The sequence below is a fragment of the Salmo salar genome, chromosome ssa23 (assembly GCF_905237065.1).
Source record: "Salmo salar chromosome ssa23, Ssal_v3.1, whole genome shotgun sequence".
Classification (NCBI taxonomy): Eukaryota; Metazoa; Chordata; class Actinopteri; order Salmoniformes; family Salmonidae; genus Salmo; species Salmo salar.
This window is the reverse complement of record NC_059464.1, coordinates 26,936,761-26,959,210: the sequence shown is the minus strand read 5'-3', so window position 1 is coordinate 26,959,210 and position 22,450 is coordinate 26,936,761. Positions and strand designations below refer to the sequence as shown.

The 22,450-nt window shown below is 43.4% G+C and overlaps 1 protein-coding gene across 3 annotated transcripts in view; it reads right to left on the bottom strand.

Annotated features, from left to right (window-relative positions):
* LOC106584329 (FAS-associated factor 1) overlaps window positions 1-22,450 on the bottom strand; it is an 88,284-nt gene that overhangs the window by 26,778 nt on the left and 39,056 nt on the right. Inside the window, exons 9-14 of one of the 3 annotated variants that reach the window (XM_014169488.2) lie at window positions 9,816-9,911; window positions 9,534-9,693; window positions 9,371-9,434; window positions 9,173-9,254; window positions 5,574-5,728; window positions 4,176-4,742 (exon numbers count right to left, since the gene is read on the bottom strand). In XM_014169488.2, coding sequence (XP_014024963.2) covers window positions 4,439-4,742; window positions 5,574-5,728; window positions 9,173-9,254; window positions 9,371-9,434; window positions 9,534-9,693; window positions 9,816-9,911 — 861 coding nt within the window. In that variant the 3' untranslated portion in view covers window positions 4,176-4,438. Of the gene's footprint in view, window positions 1-4,175; window positions 4,743-5,573; window positions 5,729-9,172; window positions 9,255-9,370; window positions 9,435-9,533; window positions 9,694-9,815; window positions 9,912-22,450 lie in introns of those variants that run through there. The other 2 variants (XM_014169485.2, XM_014169487.2) reach the window with 2 other exon arrangements.

Sequence of the window (22,450 nt, the reverse complement as noted above, 5' to 3'; positions counted from 1 at the left end):
GTGCGTCGTTGAGGCTTGTGTCAGTACTGATAGGATCTAAATAAAACACAGCGCTGCTCTCGTATCAGCTTTCTCCATTCAAATTTGACCTTAACATTAGAATTATTCCACAATACTGACGACAGATCAGCTCCTAGAGATATCTCAAATATTGAGGTGGTTTATTCTAATGCTTAGCTTATATTAATGGAGTAAAAATCCAGATTTGGCACATCATTGGGCACCTTGTTACACATCATGAAATATATTGAATATAAAATGACCAACAGTAGCCTAAAATTAGCTAAATAGAACTCAACTGAATTAACATGACATTTTAATATTACTGATTTATATAGGCGTATGTAGGCTATTTACGCAGTCATCTCGGTTTTTATTTGAAGCATCTTTTCATCCTTCACTTGTTTAACAAATGCAAAAGAAAATGGCAACTTTGTATTTGTAGTCACATTAGTTCTGAAGTCATAAGTGATCACAGAAAGACAGATGAACATCATGATTTTCTGTTTAGCAGATATATTCGGTGTATAAAGTGACGCGGTAGGGCAAAAAAAGCACCCACCCAAAAACGCACTTAGCTGTTCTATGAGTGGTCTGAGGCAGTGAATACATAACAAGGGTTTTCAAGGGAAACTTTACTAACGATGGTTTTGGGATCCTGTTCTGATATCTAACAACGCTCCTACGAAGGTCCTAAAGAAACATATTTTTTGGGTGGTTTGGTAGAGTTACAGGTTTGAAGGGTGGATTTACATTAGTAAAATATGTCTGGTGACATCTCTTCAAAATCAGATTTTTACCAGCATGTCACCTGTGCAACTTGGTGACAAAACTCTAAATCACCTTTACTCCACACACAGAAACCCAAACAAGGCTCTCCCTTGCCCACAATTTGGCAAATCTTATAAATCTATCCTCCTGCTTACAAGCAAGAACCAAACAGGAAGTACCAGTGACACTCAATACGGAAGTGGTCCGATGAGGCGAATGCTACACTACAGGATTATTTCACTAGCACAGACTGGAATATGCTCCGGGATTCATCCGATAACATTGAGTTGACGACCACAGTCCCCGGCTTCATTAATAAGTTCATTGATGACGCAATCCCAAAAATGACCGTACGTACATAACCCAACCAGAAGCATTGGATTACAGAAAACATATGCACTGAGCTGAAGGCAAGAGCTTAAACTTTCAAGGAGCGGAACACTAATCTGGACGCTTATAAGAAATCCCACCACGACCTCCGACTAGCCATCAAACAAGCATAGCATCAATACAGTACTAAGATTGATTCCTACTATGCCAGCTCTAACGCTCGTCGGATGTTGCAGGGCTTGCAAACGATCACAAAACGAAACCAAGCCGCAAGCTGCCCAGTGACGAGAGCTAAACGCCTTCTATGCTTGCTTCAAGGCAGGCAACACTGAAGCATGCATGAGAGCACCAGCTGTTCCGAACAACTGTGATCTCACTCTCTGTAGCCAATGCGAGTAAGACCTTTAAAAAGGTTAACATTCACAAGGGCTCAGGGCAGGACAGATTACCAGGACAGGTACTCAGAGCATGCACTGACCAGCTGCCAAGTGTCTTCAATGACATTTTCAACCTCTCCCTGACCCAGTCTGTAATACCTACTTGTTTCAAGCAGACCACCATAGTCCCTGTGCCCAAGAACGCCAAGGTAACCTGCCTAAATGACTACAGCCCCGTAGCACTCACATCTGTGGCCATGAAACGCTTTCAAAGGCTGGTCATGGCTCACAACACCATCATCCTGGACGCACTCCAATTTGGAAACCACCCCAAAAGATCCACAGATGACGCAATCTCTACCGCGCTCCACACTGCCCTCTCCCACCTGGACAAGAGGAACACCTACGTGAGAATGCTGTTCATTCACTACAGCTCAGCGTTCAACACCATAGTGCCCTCTAAGCTCATCACTAAAGGCAGGACCGTGGGACTGAACACCTCTAGGGTTGGGCGGTATCCAGATTTTCATACAATTTCTGTACCATACCAGGGTATAAGGTATTACTGAATATGCAATAAAGGGGCAGAATTTTTGCTCAAAACTATTTAGGCAACAGGGATCTTGATTCAGGAGGGGATTGAATGCATCTGCTGTAACCAAAAAGCTTGATATCTAGTCACTTAGCTAACAAATTAGCAAACCAAATGCATAGCTGGAGCCCTGAGCTGGATATAAGTTATTTGACACATCTTAGATGTTCTATAGTTCTACTGAACGTATAGTTTATAAGCAGTGGCGTAGCACGCACACCAACAGTCCCTGCAAGGCGGTGATGCCCCCCAACCCAAAATAAAAACATAGATTTTTGTATTGAAAATCATACCTTGGTATACCCTATAAAACAGTAGATCGCCCAAGTGTACCTTGGATGTGTTGTAGCTAAAGAAACATTACTGCTTCAAGTGCGAGTGCAGCTATTCTCATACCATGAATGTCATAATGTATAGACAAACAAAATAAGGATAACAATTCAAACTATACAGGAGCTTCTCATCTAAACCATATTGCATATAGTGTTGCACAGTTTCTTAATGCAACAATTCACAAATGTGTGGATATTTTGAAAGCCTTTCCCTTTCAATTTGGCTCAAAGAGCAAAAATGCTGTCTTCTGGTATTAAGGGACATATGGTGCCTTTACCTTGTACCACTCAGAGGGGGGTATGTGGGGATGGCCACCTAATCATACCCAGCTTCCAATTGGCTCATTCATCCCCCTCTCCCCTGTAACTATTCCCCAGGTCATTGCTGAAAAATAAGGTGATGGCGGCAGATGAATGCCACAACACTGGGCCTCGTCACGGTATTTTGCCATCGATAAAATGCATTTGTGTTCATTGTCCGTAGCTTACAGTATGCCTGCCCATTACATAACCCCACCATGGTGCACTCTGTTCACAACGTTGACATCAGCAAACCGCTCGCCCACACGACGCCATACACGCTGTCTGCCATCTGCCAGGTACAGTTAACCAGGATTCATCTGTGAAGAGCACACTTCTCCAGCGTGCCAGTGGCCATCGAAGGTGTACATTTGCCCACTGAAATCTGTTACAACACCGAACTGCAGTCAGGTCAAGACCCTGGTGAGGACGACAAGCATGCAGATGAGCTTCCCTGAGATGATTTCTGACAGTTTGTGCAGAAATTCTTTCGTTTTGCGAACCCACAGTTTAATCAGTTGTCCGGGTGGCTGGTCTCAGACAATCCCGAAGGTGAAGAAGCCGGAAGTGGAGGTCCTGGGCTGGCACAGTTACACGTGGTCTGCGGTTGTGAGGCCGGTTGGACGTACGGTCAAATTCTATAAAACGACGTTGGGCAGCAGCTTATGGTAGCGAAATTTAATGTTACTTATGTTGTGTGACAAAACCGCACATTTTAGAGTGGCCTTTTATTGTAACCAGCACAAGGTGCACATGTGTAATGACCATGCTGTTTAATCAGTTTCTTGATATGCCACACCTGTCAGGATTATCTTGTCATATGAGAAATGCTCACTAACAGGGATATAAACAGATTTGTGCACAACAATGAGAAATAATATTTTTGTGCATATGGAACACTTCTAGGATCTTTTATTTCAGCTCAGGAAACATGGGACCAACATTTTACATGCTCCGTTTATATTTTTGTTCTGTGTAGGTGGCGTCGTCAAAGTAGTGTAACGAGGCTCTAAATCAGCTCACTCTGTCTCCGCCCAAAATGTTTATGTTTCCTTGGACTGTAAGGTTCACGTCTTTACACCAGTCATGCGTGAGATCTTGAGAGACTGCTGCCACCCCACCCCAGTGAGCATCCAACAAGCTCTCCAGGTGTGCTTTAGTCAATCACGTGGAATTGGAACCGGACGCTACTCACACAAAACAGACACTTTCTGTGTAGACGTGTTGAATGGAAAATTGAATTTCTCCGGATATTCTCTTGTTTTGAATACACAGAGCTTATGAAGAAGTCGGATGACTGCACGATAACCTTCACTGGTAATGTGTTGAACAATGAGGAGTTCAATTTCATTTTTGATCAGTACAGCACCATATGATGCATTAAAAAGACGAGATGTGGTATGAAAGTGGGCAGTCAAAACACAAAACATAGAATCAAAAGAAAAACAAACATAGATAACAATCTGAAAGATGTAGTTTCAGAGTACATTTATTCATAAATAAGTTCAATATTTGCTGTGTATGAGGTTCAGTGTCCATGTGGTATTTCAGAGACATTTCCCATGGGTGACAATTGGCATGTTTTCAGCAGATCTGGCTTTATGCATAATAATTAATACCTAAACTAAGAGGACTGTGATAATACAGAGGCAACCTAACTGGCTCATTTTACGCTATGAGGCCCTAGAAATTAGGATACCTTCTTAATAGTTAGTCACTGCGACTCATGCCTATCATCAGTGACTCAGGATTAACCTAAGAGTTTCAAGTGTTAATGTCACAGTGAAATTCCTCTCGCAAGCTCCAAACCCAACAATGCAATAATCATTATCAATGTAGCACAAACAAATAACATTAGGCAGAACAAAAACATACGACAAATAAAAATAAGAACACGAGAAGTAAGACGCTATATACAGGGTCAGATCCAATACCATATTTACAATGTGCAGGGATACTGGTGCAGAGATGAGCGCGTGAGAACGTGGGGGAAACAGCTCCAGATGTTGCTTGCCTTTAATCTGCAATAAAAAGGCCCAGCTGGGCGCAAAAAGCAAGAAGCAAAGGGAGAAAGGGTACAGAATGAGGGAAGGAATATCCTTAAAGGAAATAAAAAAGGAGTGAGGTCAGTGTCTGAGCCTCACCCCCGGTCTTTCGTAAACGCCTCCTACCAGGGGGTGGGCTTAGCCCTGAAGTCTAGTGGAAGGAAAATCTAGGGCCTGCTGCTGTGCCCCAATCAAACCTCCATCTGGCTACCGGCCGGGCCCTCTCTCCTCCTCCATCCTCCCCACAGCAGACACATCACACCTGGGACCCTACCTCATTCTCCCCCTTGGCTAGGGGAGGAGGAGAGCAAGGCCAGGGAGAGGCCAGCCTGGCTTGGGGGTCAAGAGTGGAGGGCTTGAGAGTGTAGTTGGGTAATGCTAAGCACAAGGAGTCACATACTGGAACATCCACAACCTAGGTGGAAATAAGGAGTTGGAATCTGCAGTGAATCGGAAACTAACTGTTGTGAACTTACGGAGGAGAGATAAAGTTTTTGTCACGTTGATAAGACAACTCCCTCAGCCTTGGGTAAATAGATATGGTCTCCCAGGCAACGCAGACTTCATGTGAGCTTCATTTCGAACTGACCCTCCATTGAGGCAGATTAGTGAAGATTGCCCAATTGGGGCCTCATACTGCAAACACAAGTGCTTTTGTTAGCACACATCCCCCTTCCCGATGAAGAGGGGCTTGAGTTAAAGAGAAGGTGGTGCGGAGTTGGCGACTGGGGGCTGAATATTATCCACTTCTCAGACTCTCTAATATTCGGTCTGTTCTCCAGTAGTGGATTCCTGAGATGTGATGAGGGCATATACTTAGACATACCTGGCTTTGTTAGCTTCTTTAGTGACATCCCAGGCCCATGTGATGAAGTTCTGGCTCAGATAGGACACTATGGAGTCTGCACACATCATCTGGGAGCAGAAGACGTTGCCGAGGACACTCTCGTCGTTGTGGAGGTAGATTGCCAGCAGTTTTCTCTGTGGAAACGGAAAGCAGAGGTATTTCATTAGAGGTATGAGGATTTAGAAGCCAATGAGTTAATGACCAGCCAGACCCTGAAACACAGGGGCTTCACCCAACACAGCACTGGGAAGGGGAGACAAATGTCCTTGCTCAGAGTCTGGTTATATTATCATTGAAGGGAGAGGTTTTATACAGCTTTCGTGCGTCGTTCGACAGGAGACCGCGAGTAAAGAGACTGCTTTCACAGACAACAAGGCCAAACCAGTCAAACGCAAAACACACAAAATCAAATGAACAGGGAGTAAATAAAACTTCCTTTGAGGCGGCCAATGAGAAAACAAAAACAGACAAAATCCCTTTATTTTACACCAAATGCCATTGGCCTTCTCAGGTTAACAGCAGGAGCGGACAATATTGACAATGCTCTAAATCCATGGGTAGACACCATATGAGCCACAGATTCTCAAGACTCACTGACAACTCATTAAAAAACAAACACAGCCACAAACAAAAGGTTCTCTTGGATGATGTAGGAAATAAAGCCCTCTAAATTACAGAACACTCACTCAAATTTCTTTCTAACCCCCTATGTTCCTTACAACACTCGAAGGAGCTAATTTCTCAGGAGCTGCTGTATATACCAAAAGCAAAATCCACACAGGCAGAAAAGTGAGGGAAAGTAAAAAGAAAGTTGTGCTATATTGTGGCCTGTATAGAAAAGGAGTGGGAGAGCACTGCTGTGTTTGCTCAGCGATTAGAGGTTTAGAATAAGCTCCCTGGTTCCTAGCGGGAAGGAGCTTGGGGCTAATTCAGTGGCCCAATTGAACGCCCTGAAAAGATTAAACACTCATGCTGAGAAGACAAGCAAATGCAGCCTTGAGAGGAGAGTTTTATTTTTTTCTTCTCACAAAAGACGAAATGAGACACGCACACACTCATTATCTTATACATACGTGCACGTAGGCGCATGGACACGCACACACACTCGTCCCTCTGCAACTTATAGAAAGTGCTAAGTCTCCGGAGGACATTTTCACAAACCGTATGTTCAAAAACATACATTATGTAAAGAAATGGGAAAAGCCCTTCTCTCTAATAACACCCAATCACAAACTTTGTCGTTTTACTTAAACGGTCTTCTCTAACTGTTCCCCATCTTCTTTCACGTTTCATCTTTTGTAGTGCATTTCTAAGCAGGGACAAATCACCTGTAAAACTAAATTACTAGGTTCAACCCGAGCTAGAAAGTGACCCAAAAGCCGCTGGTGTGAATCCTCCCACCTGTTCACCATACAGAGAAGGGGAAGAGGAGAAGAGAAGAAGCTTGAGAAAACCGATCCGTTCTGTGAGCCAGACTGTAGTGATTTTCACACAGCACCCTGTCAGTGTTCACTCTGTCTGTTCCTCTTCTAGTGTAGACTAGAGCCATGTGAACCAGGTAGCCGTTGGCCAGGAGCTGGCAACCAGAATGGGCTCAGCTCACATACGGCTGTTTTTTGTGTCCGGCCTGGACCATATGATTATCTGCAACATGAGTAGGAATTCTCCCACACAGGTGCTCCACTGGGGGCTGAATAGAGTGACAACTGGCAGATGAAGACCAGTCTGAGAACAAAATGTACAACCTAACTCATCTTTAACCACGTCACACAGATGCTGATTGTTATGCGAGCTCAACACGACACCAGTGAAAAAACAGCCATTTGTTTTGTTTTACAAATGAGTTTCTGTGGTATGGGTCATTAAGAGGATAAGGTAAAAATACACCTGCCTGATAACTGTGGCCTCTGATAAACACACTACCATATCTCATTTGTGACAGCCAGCCAGTTTATGTACTTGTGTTGTGGGAGGACATTTTTAATTATATCCAGTGTTGAGGAGCGGAGGAAACGGGTGAAAGTGATCATCCACAGCAGCCTCAAGAAAAGCAAACACTTCAAAATGAAGAGCTCAAATTACTGCTCCCCTGACCCCACACTGAGAACACACATTCAGATCAACGCTTTAACAGATGGTAGGTACATGATTGAACCGATTGAAAACACATGATTTTGTATTAATAGCTATATTTAGTCTAACCACTTCTGATTTTATGGGGGGTTTTAGGCGCAATAACTAGTCAAAAATGGAGTGAATACAAAACAATAGCATTCAATTGTAGAACTGCATTAAAATAATATAGTCTTTACACAGTTCAACCTAATAGTCTAAATATTCAGCTGGGCTTCAGTTCACCTGACTGGAACTGTGCTAGTAGAAACAAATGAAAATATTAAAAGCCACTAAAATGATCACTTTCATCAGAGCAGGAAGGGATGGATTAAAATATGTTTATCCATTTCCCTACCTGGTATCGATTTCTCCTCTCTCCCCCTCATTGCTCTTTTGCTAAACTACGGGGGATTTAAGAGGATACTTGAGTGTGATAAAACCCTCACCCCGGCACTGCTATGAATTTTGATGCGTGTCTTTGTGTGAGTGAGAGCAGGGTTACTCCGATTAACCACACCGTTAAGGGGATTTAAGAAGAGCCTTGGCAGTGATGGGTGGCCTGTCTGAAGAGCCTTACTGCTGATCCCCTGGAGGGCTCAGCAGCCCAAAGCATTTTCATTAAGGCTGGATTGAGGCGCATCTCCCCCTCCAGAAACACTTCATCAAATGTAGTGTTTTACTTAGTGATTAGCCCGCCAGCCTTTGAGACTGAGCAAAATCTCTCCACGGCCCCCCTTCTCCTGAAATGTGCACCATTCCAATATCCACTTAATGAACAACTAGTTGCAATGACAAGAAGGGAGCGATTTAGACCCATTTTGTCAAGAGGACGGTGGTGGTGGTTGGGGAGGGGAGGTTTCCGTATAGTTGACACCCAATGGTCACATCAGTGGGAGTCAAATGTGTGTGCGTTTCTTCAGTCTCATCTCCTCCAGGCCTACAGGCAGAGAGCTGGGGGTCAGCTGCATGTGTCCCTTCATATTGGTTTATTTTCATTGACACAATGTACAGTCTCCGGCTGCACCACAGAGAGGATATCCACAGCGAGGAGGCCATATTGCACTGGCTTAGCGAAGAGGATATCAGCTGGGAGACAGGCAAGACGCCAACCGAGCCTCTGCCTCATGGTCTAAAACCCCCCAAACATCTTGCTGTGTTCTCCCATTCTAATAAGACAGTAATCCACACAAGCTGTCAGTTGATACAACCCTCGTTAAAAGGACAAAGCAGAAAAATGAAGAAAAATTGTGGGCTAAAAATAAAGCGGCAGCTGTCGTGAAACAAATTTTATGAGCTTTATGAGAGGAATCAAATGGTGGCTCTTTTTGAACAAACACTCCAACTTTTTATTTCAAAAACCTTCCAAGCATGTAAAAAATAAATAACCATTGAAAACGGTCGTATAGTATCATGCATGTCCTGTAAATCATACTACCAAGACAGGCTCCTGTATTGTTACTTACATCTCTGGCTTTGCCATAGAAGGCCTCTTGAGACGCCGCCTCCAAAGTCCCAATGAAAAACACTGGATGACATTCTCCATACCTGCAGCAAACACAAAAAGGAGATAGATCAATAAGCAAGAATTCATGATCTTCCACATCTTTTGAGAAGCATAGACCCCTTTCGATGCTAACGATAAAACAATACTAAAAACCTACCTTGTGGTAAATTCAGCAGTTAAGTGCAGTAAGGCATCAACTTCATTTTCAGTGTTCTCTGGCACTGCAGAGAGTAAAAAGCATTGGCTTAATAACAGATTGATAAACAATAAATCAAGCTTTTTGAATCGAGTGGCAGCATCACACTCAGTGAGGTACGTACTCAAGGGGGCTTTCCGACAGCCTGTAGAAGTCCCCATTCCGAACATCTCTGATTCGTCCACTCCAAATTCAGATGCATCCTCAAAGTCATCCCCTTCGCTGTCACTTACCATGTGAACATCTGCGCACTGTACAAACACATTCACTTCAGTATTGTTGACCTATCAAAACACAATAGAAAATGTAAAAGAAGGCCAAATAAACTGTGTGTGTGTGTGTGTGTGTGTGTGTGTGTGTGTGTGTGTGTGTGTGTGTGTGTGTGTGTGTCTCTCTCTCTCTCTACCTCTTCTGTTGGCTCCTGGGTGTTGGCTGGTGAGGACCTTCGACACACACCGAGGTGATGGCAGGGGTAGCTGATTCCAGAGGCAGCTAGTGTCATCTGGGGATAGAAATCACTGAGATCAGAAAAAAATCTGTACAATAAAAAAATCTGAATGAACTTTATCTATTCATTCCAATTTTAACCTTTAAAATACACTGAACAAAAATAAAACGCAACATGTAACGTGTTAAAATGTTTTAAAAAATCATAAATATTCCATGCGCACAAAAAGCTTCTCTTAAACTTTTCGCACACATTTCTTTACATCCCTGTTAGTGAACATTTCTCCTTTGCCAAGATGATCCATCCACCTGACATATAAAGAAGATGATTAAACAGCATGATCATTACACAGGTGCACCTTGTGCTGGGGACAATAGAATGCCCTGTAAAATGTGCAGTTTTGTAACACAATGCCACAGATTTCTCAAGTTGAGGATGCAATTTGCCTGATTTCCTTATATGAACTGTAATTAAGTAAAATGTTTTAAATTGTTGCATGTTGCGTTTATACAATACATGACCAAAAGTACGTGGACACCTGCTCGTCGAACGTCTCATTACAAAATCATGACCTGCTATAACAGCCTCCAGTTATCTGGTAAGGCTTTCCACTAGATGTTGGAACATTGCTGTTGGGACATGCTTCCATTCAGCCACTAGCGCATTAGTGAGGTCGGACATTTATGTTGGGCGATTAGGACTGGCTTGCAGTCGGCGTTCCAATTCAACCCAAAGGTTTTCGATGGGGTTAAGGACAGGGCTCTGTGAAGGCCAGTCAAGTTCTTCCACACGGATCTCAACAAACCATTATTTAAAAAATAAAAACAATAATGTAAACCTTTAACTAGGCAAGTTAGTAAAGAACAAATTCTTATTTAGAATGACGGCCTACCGGGGAACAGTGGGTTAACTGCCTTGTTCAGGGGAAAAAACGACCGATTTTTACCTTGTCAGCTCGGGGATTCGATTCAGCAACCTTTCGGTTACTGGCCCAATGCTCTAACCACTAGGCTACCTGCCGCCCCAAAAAGCAGTTCCCATACCCGGAGTCGAACCCTGGCCGCCTGTGTGAAAACCAGGAATCCTAACTGGTATGGACCGTGATTTGTTCACGCTGAAACAGGAAAGGGTCTTCCCCAAAATGTTGCCTCAAAGTGGGAAGCACAGAATCATCTAGAAAGTCATTGTATGCTGTAGCATTAAGATTTCCCTTCATTGGAAATAAGGGGCCTAGGCAAACTTCATGATGGTGTTGGAGTCGTGCCTGGCCATGCAGTCATGAGTGAACAGGGAGTTACAGGAGGGGACTGAGCACACATCCCTGAGGGGCTCCCGAGTTGAGGCTCAGCGTGGCAGATGTTTGTTACCTACCCTTACCACCTGGGGGCAGCACATCAGGAAGTCCAGGAACCAGTTGCAGAGGGAGGTGTTTAGTCCCAGGGTCCTTAGCTAAGTGATGAGCTTTGTTGGCACCATGGTGTTGAACGCTGCACTGAAGTCAATGAATAGCATTCTCACGTAGGTGTTCCTTTCTTTTGTCCAGGTGGGAAAAGGCAGCGTGGAGTGCAAAAGAGATTGTGTCATCTGTGGCTCTGTTGGGGCGCTATGCAAATTGGAGTGGGTCTAGGGTTTCTGGGATAATGATGTTGTGAGCCACGACCAGCCTCAAAGCACTTCATGACTACCAACCTGAGTGCTACGTGGTAGTTATTTAGGCAGGTTACCTTCGCTTTCTTGGGCACAGGGACTATGGTGGTCTGCTTGAAACATGTTGGCATTACAGACTCAGACAAGGGGAGGTTGAAAATGTCAGTGACGACACCTGCCAGTTGGTCAGCACATGCTCGGAGTACATGTCCTGGTAATCCGTGTAGCCCTGGGGACTGGTAAATGTTGACCTGTTTAAAAGGTCTTACTAACATCGACTGCGGAGAGCGTGATCACACAGTCGTCTGGAACAGCTGATGATATCATGCATGCTTCACTGTTGCTTACCTTGAAACGAGCATAGAAGTAATTTAGCTTGTCTGGTAGGCTTGATTCACTGGGCTGATCGCGGCTGTGCTTCCCTTTGTAGTCTGTAACGGCTTTAGACTGATGAATTTACTGTGTAAAATGAGGCCTCACCTCCTGGTTACACTAGTGACCATAACCCCCGCGCATCCCGCAAAGGCGGAGGTGTTGCTAACAAAAAAGACGTTTCATGAAATCTATGCAGCCTACTCAATCACCTTTTATAGCTACTGTTTACAGGCCTCCTGGGCCATATACAGCGTTCCTCACTGAGTTGCCTGAATTCCTATCGGACCTTGTAGTCATAGCAGATATTCACATTTTTGGTGACTTTAATATTCACATGGAAAAGTCCACAGACCCACTCCAAAAGGCTTTCGGAGCCATCATCGACTCAGTGGGTTTTGTCCAACATGTCTCCGGACCTACTCATTGCCACAGTCATACTCTGGACCTAGTTTTGTCCCATAGAATAAATGTTGTGGATCTTAATATTTTTTCCTCATAATCCTGGACTATCGCACCACCATTTTATTCCGTTTGCAATCACAACAAATAATCTGCTCAGAACCCAACCAAGGAGCATCAAAAGTCATGCTATAAATTCTCAGACATCCCAAAGATTCCTTGATGCCCTTCCTGACTCCCCAAGGATGTCAGAGGACAAAAATCAGTTAACCTACTGAGGAACTCAATTTAACCTTGCACAATACCCTAGATGCAGTCGCACCCCTAAAAACATTTGTCATAAGAAACTAGCTCCCTGGTATACAGAAAATACCCGAGCTCTGAAGCAAGCTTCCAGAAAATTGGAACGGAAATGGCGCCACACCAAACTGGAAGTCTTCTGACTAGCTTGGAAAGACAGTACCGTGCAGTATCGAAGAGCCCTCACTGCTGCTCGATCATCCTATTTTTCCAACTTAATTGAGGAAAATAAGAACAATCCGAAATGTATTATACCGTTGCAAAGCTAACTAAAAAGCAGCATTCCCCAAGAGAGGATGGCTTTCTCTTCAGCAGTGATAAATTCATGAACTTCTTTGAGGACAAGATCATGATCATTAGAAAGCAAATGATGGACTCCTCTTTAAATCTGCGTATTCCTCCAAAGCTCAGTTGTCCTGAGTCTGCACAACTCTGCCAGGACCTAGGATCAAGGGAGACACTAAAGTGTTTTAGTACTATATCTCTTGACACAATGATGAAAATAATCATGGCCTCTAAACCCTCAAGCTGCATACTGGACCCTATTCCAACTAAACTACTGAAAGAGCTGCTTCCTGTGCTTGGCCCTCCTATGTTGAACATAATAAACGGCTCTCTATCCACCAGATGTGTACCAAACTCACTAAAAGTGGCAGTAATAAAGCCTCTCTTGAAAAAGCCAAAACTTGACCCAGAAAATATTAAAAACTATCGGCATATATCGAATCTCCCATTCCTCTCAAACAAAATTGAAAAAGCTGTTGCGCAGCAACTCACTGCCTTCCTGAAGACAAACAATGTATACGAAATGCTTCAGTCTGGTTTTAGACCCCATCATAGCACTGAGACTGCACTTGTGAAGGTGGTAAATTACCTTTTAATGGCATCAGACCAAGGCTCTGCATCGTGCTCCTAGACCTTAGTGCTGCTTTTGATACCGTCGATCACCACATTCTTTTGGAGAGAATGGAAACCCAAATTGGTCTACACGGACAAGTTCTGGCCTGGTTAACATCTTATCTGTCGGAAAGATATCAGTTTGTCTCTGAATGGTTTGTCTTCTGACAAATCAACTGTACATTTTGGTGTTCCTCAAGGTTCTGTTCTAGAACCACTATTGTTTTCAATATATATTTTACCTCTTGGGGATGTCATTCGAAAACAATGTTAACTTTCACTGATATGCAGATGACACACAGCTGTACATTTCAATGAAACATGGTGAAGGCCCAAAATTGCCCTCGCTGGAAGCCTGTGTTTCAGACATAAGGAAGTGGATGGCTGCAAACTTTATACTTTTAAACTCGGACAAAACAGAGATGCTTGTTCTAGGTCCCAAGAAACAAAAGAGATCTTCTGTTGAATCTGACAATTAATCTTGATGGTTGTACAGTCGTCTCAAATAAAACTGTGAAGGACCTCGGCGTTACTCTGGACCCTGATCTCTCTTTTGACGAACAAATCAAGATTGTTTCAAGGACAGCTTTTTTTCATCTGCGTAACATTGCATTGATTTTCTGTCAAAAAATAGATGCAGAAAAATTTATCCACGCTTTTGTTACTTCTAGGTTAGACTACTGCAATGCTCTACTTTCCGGCTACCCGGATAAGGCACTAAATAAACTTCAGTTAGTGCTAAATATGGCTGCTAGAATCCTGACTAGAACCAAAAAATTTGATCATATTACTCCAGTGCTACCCTACACTGGCTTCCTGTTAAGGCAAGTGCTGATTTCAAGGTTTTACTATTAACCGACAAAACATTAAATGGGCTTGGAGGCAGGGCTTTCTCCTATAGAGCTCCATTTTTATGGAATGGTCGTTCTACCCATGTGAGAGACGCAGACTCGGTCTCAACCTTTAAGTCTTTATTGAAGACTCATCTCTTCAGTAGGTCCTATGATTGAGTGTAGTCTGGCCCAGGAGTGTGAAGGTGAATGGAAAGGCACTGGGGCAACGAACCAGCCGTGCTGTCTCTGCCTGGCCGGTTTACCTCTCTCCACTGGGATTCTCTGGCTCTAACCCTATTACAGGGGCCGAGTCACTGGCTTACTGGTGCTCTTCCATGCCGACCCTAGGAGAGGTGCGTCACTTGAGTGGGTTGAGTCACTGACGTGGTCTTCCTGTCTGGGTTGGCGCCCCCCCTTAGGTTGTGCCGTGGCGGAGATCTTTGTGGGCTATACTCAGCCTTGTCTCAAGATGGTAAGTTGGTGGTTGAAGATATCCCTCTAGTGGTGTTGGGGCAGTGCTTTGGCAAAGTGGGTGGGGTTATTGGCTGGCTGGCTGGCTCTCTCCCCCTCTCCCTCTCCCTCCCTCTCTCTCTCTCTCTCTCCCTCCCTCCCTCCCCCCCCCCCGGCCATGCTCCAGTTTCAACTGTTCTGCCTGCTGCTATGGAACCCTGACCTGTTCACCGGGCGTGCTACCTGTCCCAGACCTGCTGTTTTCAACTCTCTAGAGACAGCAGGAGCGGTAGAGATACTCTCAATGATCGGCTATGAAAAGCCAACTGACATTTACTCCTGAGGTGCTGACCTGTTGCACCCTCAACTACTGTGATTATTATTATTTGACCATGCAGGTCATTTATGAACATCTAGGCCATGTTCTGTTATAATCTCCACCCGGCACAGCCAGAAGAGGACTGGCCACCCCTCATAGCCTGGTTCCTCTCTAGGTTTCTTCCTAGGTTTTGGCCTTTCTAGGGAGTTTTTCCTAGCCACCGTGCTTCTACACCTGCATTGCTTGCTGTTTGGGGTTTTAGGCTGGGTTTCTGTACAGCACTTTGAGATATCAGCTGATGTAAGAAGGGCTATATAAATACATTTGATTTGATTAATAGTTTGCACGCCCTGCCACATTGGATGAGCGTCGGCGCCAGTATAGTACGATTTAACCCTATATACAGTAATTTTTTGGTCATCTTTATCAAGGGTGTCAATTTCAGACCCCACTGAAAGGAGGAGTCAAGGGAGAAATAGATCCAAGTTCAGCATTCACAGATAAACCATTTAGATTTTCTGATATGATTAGAAGAAAGCAAAGTTTATCCAGCCTGTTATGGGGAATATATATTCATGGTTTATAGACAACCTAACTATAGACACTGTAAATGTCACCTACCACAGCGGAAGGACTTATTAAAGACTGTCTATACGGCTGAACCCCAAGGGATAGGGTAGAACCGAAGGAAAGTGATGGGACCCCAGTACCCATGTGTTGTCCCCGATCTAAGAATTTTGACTTCAATAACTATACCAGGTTTAGTATCACGATATGCGATACCATCCGGATGCTCGATACCAAAATGATACCATGGCCCCAAAAATAATATTAGCCAAAGTCACAGAATGGCACTTGATCCAGACAGATCTTGAGTTCAATATCATCAAGATGCATTATTAATGAATCAATTATACAGTAAATTGACGGTTAACAAATCTAAATACATAACAGTAATAATTTATTTGAATGGTAAATCTCTACTGATAAACTGGGTGAATCAAGATGTAGCCGAGGCCTATTCATAATACAGGTGAATGTATATTCAATATGAGTGTGTGCATGCATTGGGTTATTGAGCTTGTTTTGGCTGATTTCATTTGGCTACATTTGGGACTTTTTTTTATTGTATTGATCAACAACATTTGCATAAAAGAACCAATCTCTCCCTTTATAAAAATGTGTGCAGTCTAAGACCTATGACGTCATTCACACACAGTCAGTTCGAGGCTTGAGCAAAGATTATCTTGACAGAGATGGGGCGGGGAGAGGAAATTAATAAATCACTTTTTGGTGACAATAAGCTATATTTAGTGTTATGGTTTGCGTATCACAAACAATAATTAATGTTAGCTTCAGCTGTAAGGTAGCAAGGAAAGTTGGCCTACAAAGCTGGAAGCAACCTGGTATCTTCTTGCATTGTAAACAGGGCCGGGTTAAAGCAGGGGCTTACCAGGGCTGAAGCACCTGGGCCCAGGCCCGTGGGAGGCCCAAAAGGCAGCACAAAAAAAACAAGTACAAAAACTTTATGAAAGTCAATATAAACTGTATACATTACCTATATAAAAATGTGTGCGGTCTCATTAAGACACACAATGTCATTCACACAGCCAGTTCAATTCACCTGGTCAGTCTATGTCATGGAAAGAGCAGGTGTTAAATGTTTGCACCATGCCAAAAAAGAAAAATCCTCACGTGTGGAAATTGTAAAAACGCCTCTGCTCAACTGTAGCCCATGACACATGGCAAACATTATTATGGCTTTATTATAAAAAGGGGCTTCTTCTTCAACAGTAAATTTACCACGCATCCAATTGCGTCTTGGTGCACAGATTTGTTTACAGAAAATGATGGTGTGCCAGAAAGGGGGGCATGAGACCTATTAAGAAAACGAATCCCCGGGGCCTACGATTTCTTAATCCGGCACTGATTGTAAAGTTTCTAGACTGTAACGGACATTGTTTTGTGAACAGTAATTAACAAGTTAAACAATTCTACATGCCATGTTGCATTATTTAAGTGTGTTACCTTCTGTGCAGCAGACTCCCAGTGCAGTGGTTTCTCAGGACAGGCTAGACTAGCAGTAAGTGGAGCAGGCACGGTGCGCTATAAGATGGGGAATTCATCCGCGCTGATTGACTTGATCCTCTCTCAATTCAGTAGACGACGTGAAACACATGACAGAAGTACCGAAAGTAAGAAATTGGAATACCGAACCGTTTTTCGTGTTCCAAGTATCAAAAAGTTACAGAAGTTTCAGTATACTGTGCAACACCAGAACCCATCATTTTTACCTCAGTGTTGATCACTAACCTGCCCTCCCAGAAAGGGATGATCTTAGTCATAAATCAATACTGCATGTGTTAAAAGGCTTTCATCATTTCATTTTTAAGTATGACAGTCTAAAACAGAAGTGAGCGCATGTAAGGCAGATCTGAATCTGACCACAACGAAAAACCATCACTGACAATATCAAAGTTCATGAATAAAAGCATTGTCACAAACAATCGCTACTCAGCAATACTGTATTTTAGTCTGTTCATAATTAACATTAGCAAACCAAGTCATCACTCATCGACTGTAGTTCATTAATACTGTAAAAATGTATTGACCTACTCGTTCACCGCTTGAGAAACTCGTGGCATTAACTGGAGGTTTAAACAGAATGCTGTGATTGACACACTGACAGATAAAAGGGAGAGTCCCTGGCAGTCAACAGCAGGGGGTGACAATCTTTGCTATTGTCAGGTGCTATAGCCAACAAAGACCAGCTGGTAATTGTTGAATCAGGAGCCAATTCCATGCAACGGCAATTGAGTTTCAAAAGCAGAGTGACTGCTGGAGTTTTCCACATCTCTTTTAAAGTGATTCAGCCAGAAAATAGCGGAACGGCTAGTCCTCGGCCACCACATGCTTTTCTGGCTTATAAAAACAACATACCCAAATATCAGAGAGAGCCATCAGTCATTTGAGAATTTACTGTTAATTACTTCTGGCGCTAGAAATAAGGTTCTCTCTTGACCATTGTACTTCAAATTCCCACTCGCTAAACGGGTAAGCAAAGAACACCAGAAACACAGTATTCCCTTGACAAATAAATCATGAGCAATATCCTGCCATGGTCCATACCCATTTCCCTGCTGTGCAGCACAGGGCCAGGGGAAGAAGCAGGAAAGCCGTGTAGAAGAAGCAGTCAAAGTCATGTTTTCATCTTCTAGTCATGGCCTTCCTATGTGGCCTTGTGAGTTCCACGGCCCACACATACTGACATGACAGTGTTTGTCTTTCACAACTAATTAAAAGCAAAATGTACATCACAGAAGAGGCCTAGGCTGGGACAACTAAAGAGCACTGGAACACATAGGAAGAAAACTTACCATAATTGCCTTACATTGTTCATGTAACAAATCTACCCACACTAATTCTTCAGCGGGTTAAATATCCTTGTATAATCAAATAAAACGTTATCGGTCACATGCTTCTTAAACTACAGGTGTAGACTTATTGAAACGCTTACTTACGGGTCCTTTTCCAACAATACGGAGTTAAAGATAAAAATTACAACAATAACACGAGGAATAAATATACAGTAAATAACTAATAACAATAACAAGCTATATACAGAGAGTACCAGTCAATGTGCAGGGGTACAAGGTAATGGAGGTAGCTATATACATATAGGTAAGGGTGAAAGTGACAAGGCAACAGGATAGATAGACAGCACTGTTTACATATATGCATAGACGTCACAGCCCAATTTTTTTTAACTAAATATTCACACAAAGACAATATATAAAATGGGATGGTAAAACATTTGAGTAAACTTAAACCAGATATAAAATTAGAAAATATAATGGAGCAACATTGCATAAACCATGGGGAAAATTTGTAGAATTGCAGGAAATGCGCTCTAAAACAGCACATTTTTTAAAATCTCAGATGGCCACTAAAACCGTGCCATTGGCCATGCCCACAACCACCCCCCCCCATGCTAACTTCACCACTGCTGAAAAAAATCCCAGGGGAAACAGAGACAGTAGTAGCAGCGTATGTGGTGAGTATGAAAGTGTATGTTGGGGTGTCAAGTGTAAGTACAATTTTATTTTATTAAAATCACATGATTTGTAAACAAGTGTACACTAACAGTGACATGCTTACTTAGGGGCCCTTCCCAAGAATGTAGAAAGTAAATAGAGAAATAGAAAAGTAATAACAGCATATATACATAACAAGTAATAACTACACAATGCCTAACTAGAACTTTGCTATATACATAGGGTACCAGTACCGAGTCGATGTGCAGGGATACGAGGTAATTGAGGGAAATATGCACATATAACTAGGAATAAAGTGACAAGGCAACATGATAGATAAACAGTAGCAGCAACATATGTGATTAGTCAAAAGAGTTATTGTAAAAAGGTCAATGCAGATTGTCAGGTAGCCATTTGGCTAACTATTTCGCAGTCTTTTGGCTTTGGGGTAGAAGCTGTTCAGGGTCCTGTTGGTTCAGGGTCCTGCGGTAGCAGAGAGAACAGTCTATGGCCTGGGTGGCTGGAGTCTGACAATTTGTGCCTGGTATGGAGGTTCTGGATGGCAGGGAGTTAGGCCCCAGTTGCCATATCAGGCGGTGATGCAAGAAGCTGTTCTCGGTCATAGGAAATGGTGGAGACATTATGTAGCCATGTTGATATTATTAATTTATAAAAGGAATTGGATGGAAATATTCTGGACTGTAAATTGAGTCCGGTTGCCACACTTTGTTGGTTTGAAAGAGCACATTTCTAAACAGTGGACCATAGAAAGCAAAGTGCTGTTAAAAAACATGATTGACACAGGGGTTTGAGAGGCTGACCCATTGAGCAGGACAGCGACGAGGGCTTTGAGATGTGGAGGAATGCCATGCTCTTTTCCTCTAGCCTCGACAATCGAGAGGCAATAAAACGTGAGAATTTAACAGCGGCAGAGTGGACACCCTTGACAATAAGAGGCTTTCCTCCTCCGAGGCCCTAATATGTGTAGAAATAAAGTTGATCACTTCCCCAGTCAATGGGGGACCTTGAGGGGAGGGATGACATGTGTGCCCAAAAAAAGGAATAAAAGTTGAGCGCTCACCCAAGCCAAGCTTTGACCCTGTGCCTTCCACTGATGCTTTGGGACAAGTGCAGCTCCACAGCTCTGTGACGGAACGCCGCAAGGCATAGGGGAGAGGTTAACACCCCCCACACTGACCTTCTCTTCCATCCTTACACAATGAACAAGCTCCTCTTTTTTGGATTCTTTTAATTAACACTTGCATTGAAGCTTCTAAGCATTGGGGAGCGATGCAGGGAAATAATTCTCTCAGCCCCCCTCGCTGGCTCTCTTTCTTTCCCTCTCTCCCTCTTTCTCTTATTCTCTTTCTGTTTCTTTTTTCAGGCAGTGTTTGGATTAGGTCTCTGGCTGTGAGTGAGATAATTACCACTGACAGCTGCACTGACGGCACCCAGAGCCCCAATAGCACCTTGTTCAACAACGCTTTGATGAAGGGGGACAACAGAGCCTGAGAAAGAGAAAATAAAGACGGAGGAGAAGAGAAGAAAAGAATAAAGAAGCCCCACCCTAAACACCTGTTGGTCCCTTTTCAGGTTCCTCCTTGCTGCTGCAGATATGTCACTCCTGATTAGGATCAGGGGTCCTGCACCAAGTGTGTGAGGTTCACACAGGCAACTCTGATCACCGGCTTCTCCACAGAGAGTCACAGTGGGAAAGGAATGCCGGTCTGCTGCTGGATCAACAGCGGGGTGTTTTACCACCATGTAGCCCTGGCACAATTATCGTATAACCGACAATCATGGACAACAACCGTGAACTCAAATAAATCGTCAAACTTCTGAATACTTTCATTTTAGGAGAAGGTGCATTTTAAGCTCAAAACATTAAAAAAAAAATTGGCAACTGTGGCCATTTGCCACATTACTCCAAATTCCATAATTGTCTCATGCCTACCACTATGCTCACAGACTAGGGGATCCAAGAAGTGGCCAAAGTAATGAGGAACACTTTGGATGATTTTTTTATTTTTATGTATCAGAGCAATCAATGCAGGGGTGAAAGTAATTACATTTCTTCCCGGCACGGGACCTGTGTGTGTGCACACACATGCATCAAAAAAAATGTAGGCCTTATCATAGAAATTATTATAGAATCACTATTAATTCAATAGGATCTCTGTGGGCCTAGTCGTAAAGATTTTTCATTTAACTTTTACAACTTATTGTGGCAAACACAACCAGTCATGTTCTCCTCCAAATGTGAAATAATCACTTCAAAAGAGCTCTTTTACTAGGCTACCCGTGCACATTTCATCCTCTAAAACAGTGGTGGACAGAAACAGACATCTGTTACACAAAACACCAAAAAGTGTAATGACATTTGGCCAATTTCATTAGGCCAGAATGTATGCGTATACTGCTGTCTGCGCGTGTTGTCGGCCACCCATCTCTGCCTTCGCAAAATGTGGAGCAGAGGCTATACCACCTGTTTTCAAGTCCATTCGCTCATTTTTCATGCCTCTGACATACACTAATGACAAATAATTGTGTAATAGCCTACAGTTTTTGACATTTTGTTTGAATTATTGTGATAGCCGTACCGGTAAAACATGAGCCTAACCCCCCACTATCTATTTTGCTGGGACACGGTACCAGACCGCCTTACTTTTAGCCCTGACTCAAAGTAGCATTAGCAAATGTATTTGGTCATTAGAGGGCGATGGATAGAGACTGCCTACACAGTCTCTCCTCCATAGAGCTCATGTCCCCCTCACAGAGTCTAGGCCCACTGAATGTCACCTAAAGACAGCAATCACAGGGGGCTCTCTCTCAGCTTATCACTGAGCCCTGTCGCTACGGCAACCAGCAGGCCCCAATAAGCCTGCACGGGCCTGTCAACTAGAGAATCCATTAAAAGCCGGGAGACTCGGCGACGGGCGCGGAGCCCTCAGAGTGGCTGCATTAATACATTAGCAAACACCATGAAACACTGGATAAATGTCAGCAATTATGGCAGCAGAGAAAACAAGAGAGTCTAATAAGGATGTCCCACTGTCTTGTCAATCACTCCCAAAGGTGCAGGATCGCCCTGTCAATCAGAGCGGCCAGAGCGCCTACCGCCTGGCTCGGCTAGATTTCTCAGAGATGTGAAGGAAGGAAATTGTAATAAGAAGGTCTCACAACAGACCAATCATCTTTCACACCAAGGGAGTCAATGGCCCTTTACCTCAAGGAACAACTGTTTCCTCATAAATGTGCCTTTATTGGTTTTTCATCCCAGCCAATCTCAAACATCTTTGATTTGAGCATCAGCTTCATCATAATGTAAGGCACCATGGA